At 43.7% G+C, this 3,653-nt stretch overlaps 1 protein-coding gene across 1 annotated transcript in view; it reads right to left on the reverse strand.

Annotated features, from left to right (window-relative positions):
- CPM (carboxypeptidase M) overlaps nt 1–3,299 on the reverse strand; it is an 82,800-nt gene extending 79,501 nt beyond the window's left edge. The window contains exons 1-2 of the mRNA XM_049625951.1: nt 3,246–3,299; nt 2,752–2,914 (exon numbers count right to left, since the gene is read on the reverse strand). Of these exons, the coding sequence (XP_049481908.1) occupies nt 2,752–2,911 (160 nt within the window). The 5' untranslated portion in view covers nt 2,912–2,914; nt 3,246–3,299. The remainder of the gene's footprint in view (nt 1–2,751; nt 2,915–3,245) is intronic.
- Between the last annotated feature and the right edge of the window lie 354 nt (nt 3,300–3,653).

A 3,653-nucleotide genomic window follows, 5' to 3' on the forward strand; every position in this document is an offset into this window, starting at 1 on the left:
GGGTATGGAAAGACTCATTGGGGAAATCCACAATAAATACATTTGACCTTTAAAAGGTGCTACCTAATGGCAGGCCGTGAGTGGCACACAGCTTTGCTTGCTTCAGACAACTTTCACTCAGCAAACATTCAATTCACTAAACAAACATAAATTACTGAATATGTGCCAGCATCATATTAAGACAGAGGGGGTTAGGAGTGAAAAAAAAAGGGGGGGGGGGGGGGTGATGGTAGTAGGTTGGCTTAACTAAATGGAGGAATGAATGAATAAACCAGTGAATATTGTACCTTTCTGAATTTTCCTCAAGTCCGTTGTCAGTGTTTTGAGTTGCTTCTCTTGTTTCACTTAAGATTTTACTAGGTCATTAGGTAATGGGGTTTCCTCCAAAAGCTCAACAGAAATATGGTCAGTCCACTATGGCTGAATGCGGGTGAAGGGTAGATGTGTGCTCAACTTTTGTGTGGGTTTCAAACATTTCAAAATAAAAAATTGAAAAAAAAAATCACCAATTATAATGGAAGGTAATCATCATGGCATCAATCCTTTTAAAGAGGTGAAGGACTAAGAAAACTCATAACCAAGAGGATGAAATACTATATAATAACCAATTTACATCCGTAGACCTTGTCAATTCATAGAAATATGGAATGAGATAATGTGAATTGAGGAAAAAAGCAGAATAGAATCCATGATTACAACAAAAATAGATGTGATGTGCATTTACAAAAACTGAAAATGTATTTGACCAGGTAGGAATGCTACTTTCTCTCCTAGGTAGGCTGCCCATGTTCTAAATAAATAAACAAATAGCACATACTGTAAATGCCATTTGCAAAGCAAAGTTTATCCTACACCAGAGGGCAGACAGCTGGGAAAATTGCCTAGTCTAGTGAAAAGAGTACCAAGAAAGGAGCGCTGGTGTTCAACGTTCATGACAACAGGCAGTGATACAGTGTAGAGTTGTAACCCACCACTTGCAAGCTTTTTCCTAATCTGAGTTATTATTCACAACATTATGTTCAACACATGTGAACACTAGTGTCAGATTTTATTTTTACATGATAACTTCTCAGTCCTTTAGCCACAAGGGTGCATACAAAGTAAAATTAAGCCTCCTGGCTTTCACTGTTACTGTGGTCTGATACCATGTGAAATGATCAGAAGAGCTGGTTCACGTTAAGGAGATTCCCCAATTTTCCTTCAAAGCACTTTGTGCTCAAAAACATAAAAACCTGCCAAATCACTTAGTACTTAGAATTAATTAACACTCTCATCACCTTGTGGTTTAAATGATGACTGAACAATAACTCAAGATAGTTAGGTTCTGTATTTGCTTTATTAATATAATGAGTATTCTTAGATCTTTTAAAACTGCTCTTTTCTCTAGCCCTAAGGGAAAAGGATTTCAAAAGGCTGAGTACGTATGCTGATTCAAGATATGATTTCTCACACATCCAACATCTGTAATTTTGGATTATAGAGCAATATAGAGTAATCCTGGCACCAACTCTTTGGCAATGTTGTTTGAAAACAAAGGTACCATTACGCACATGACCCAGGATCTTTATTTTGCATTGCGGATAAGTAAATTTGTATACCATGTCTTCTTTAATATAAAAAACATGACTTTTTTTTTTTTTAATGATTGAAAATATGGTAATTAAAAGACACTCCTTGGCTCAAACGCTCAGAGCTAAAATCTAGGTAGAGTTTCAACACACCTTGTAAAGAGTGGAGATCCAAACTGCATACACCTGACAAAACTTTTTATTTAAGCATTAAACTTTCAGGTAATCTCTTTAGGGGTACCAAAATAAAAAGATTAAGAAATAATGTTTGTTAAAAGTATTTGCCTTCTCCCCAAAATATCTAAGCCTTTAAGTAGAACAATCTGAATGCCAATCCTGGTTATAAAATCTACCACCTGGTGACCTTGAGCAAAATAATATCTCTGATTTAAATTTCCTGTCTATAAAAATGAGGTTTAATATGTAGTTATATATTTATATTTAATATAGTTTCTAAATTAATTAAATGATAAACGTGAAAATGCCTGTCCCAATCATTGCTAACGTTTATTAACCAGCAATCGTTTTATTCAAATGGATAATTTTAAAACAGTCTCTGATCGGTGTCAGAGCCATTTTTTTTTTTTTTTTTGCATAACTTTAAGCCATTGGGCTAATTACACATGACACAAATCTTACCTACTTTTAACATTAAAAGAAACTTACAGAAATGATATTTCTGCATCATTTTAAGTCACAGGGCTAATTACGAATGACAGAAATCTCACCAACAGAAATTAGGTTAGCTTAAAAGAGACTGGAAAAAAAAATGATACTAACAGTCCAAATCATATTTAAAGAAGCCAACAAAAAGGGAAAGCCGCGATGGCTAAACGGAGACTTTCCTAACAGAAGTTTATCTACCAAGAAAAAAAAAAAAATACACATCCCAAGCAACCAGCGCAAGAGCGCAAAAAGAACGCCGTTAACGCGTAGGACGCAATGACACTGAATGACAGCAGAGACGTTTGGTAAAATTCAGGTCTTCCTACTACTGCGTTGACAAAATAACACAAGACAACACAACACACAAAAGCAGAAAACGACCAACACGCAAGGCACCGGTCTACCCGCTTGGAGCTCCCCTGAGCAGCTTCAGGGCAAGGGGACAGGAAGCTAAGGCAGATTTAATGAATGAAAGCGAGGACCGGGAGTTTGGGAAAGCGCACGAGATGGACCCTACCTTTCACAGATTTCCCAATACTGTGTAAGCGAGTGATAGAACTGTAGTTTTGGGCCACATTCTTCAAAAACTCTTCCATCCCCTTCTGGTGGTGGTAGCCGAAATCCAGCGCAGCTACCGAAGGCAGCAGCAGCCCCAGCCAGAGGCGGGCGAAGTCCATTTTCTAGAGATGAATAAAAATAACAAAGCTGAGAACAGATTAAAAGGGGGGGGAGGGGTGAGGGGGAGAGGTTGTGGGCGTCACTAGCTCGGATCAGCACGCTTAATGTCAAGGCTCCTGACACTACGGCTCCCGGCTTCCAAGGAGGTAAAAGTTGGAAGCAGCACCTTCGGGAGTTGGTGCAAACTGAGCACGGGCAGCCCCGAGTGCCCTCCATCCCGCCGCCGCCGCCTCCCGCCCCTCCCTCTCCTTCTCTCCCTCTCCTTCCGGAGTCGTCGCCGGCCGGCCGGCAGCTGCGGCAGCTGCGCGGGGCTCCGCACGCCCTGAACCTCACCCCTGCCCAGGCGCGCACCTCCACCCGCCGCCGGCAGGCACTCGGGGCCAGACATTATAGCCGGCCGGGGGACGGGCGCAACCCGGGCCCCGCCCCCGAGGCCTGACTGACGTCCCGCCGGCCCACTCAGGAGCCGCGCGGGTCCCTCCTGGGCGGGGCCGAGAGGCGCGGCCCGGGAGGCTCAGCGCCCTTCGCACCTGGGCAAACCGGGGCTGGCGCGCTTCGGGGTTCCGGGGCTGCGTCGGCACGTGCCGGTGGGCGGTGGAGCGCGGCGAAAAGCCAAGTCGCCTGTCGCGGTCCCAGGTTTTACCAGCGTCCTGGATTGGAAGCGTGTCCTCTCATGGGCCACGGCTCCAACGAGGGGCACGCGGGCGGTTGGCTGCCTCCTGCTGCTGTGAGTTGCAGCCC

This window comes from Panthera uncia, chromosome B4, assembly GCF_023721935.1.
Source record: "Panthera uncia isolate 11264 chromosome B4, Puncia_PCG_1.0, whole genome shotgun sequence".
NCBI lineage: Eukaryota > Metazoa > Chordata > Mammalia > Carnivora > Felidae > Panthera > Panthera uncia.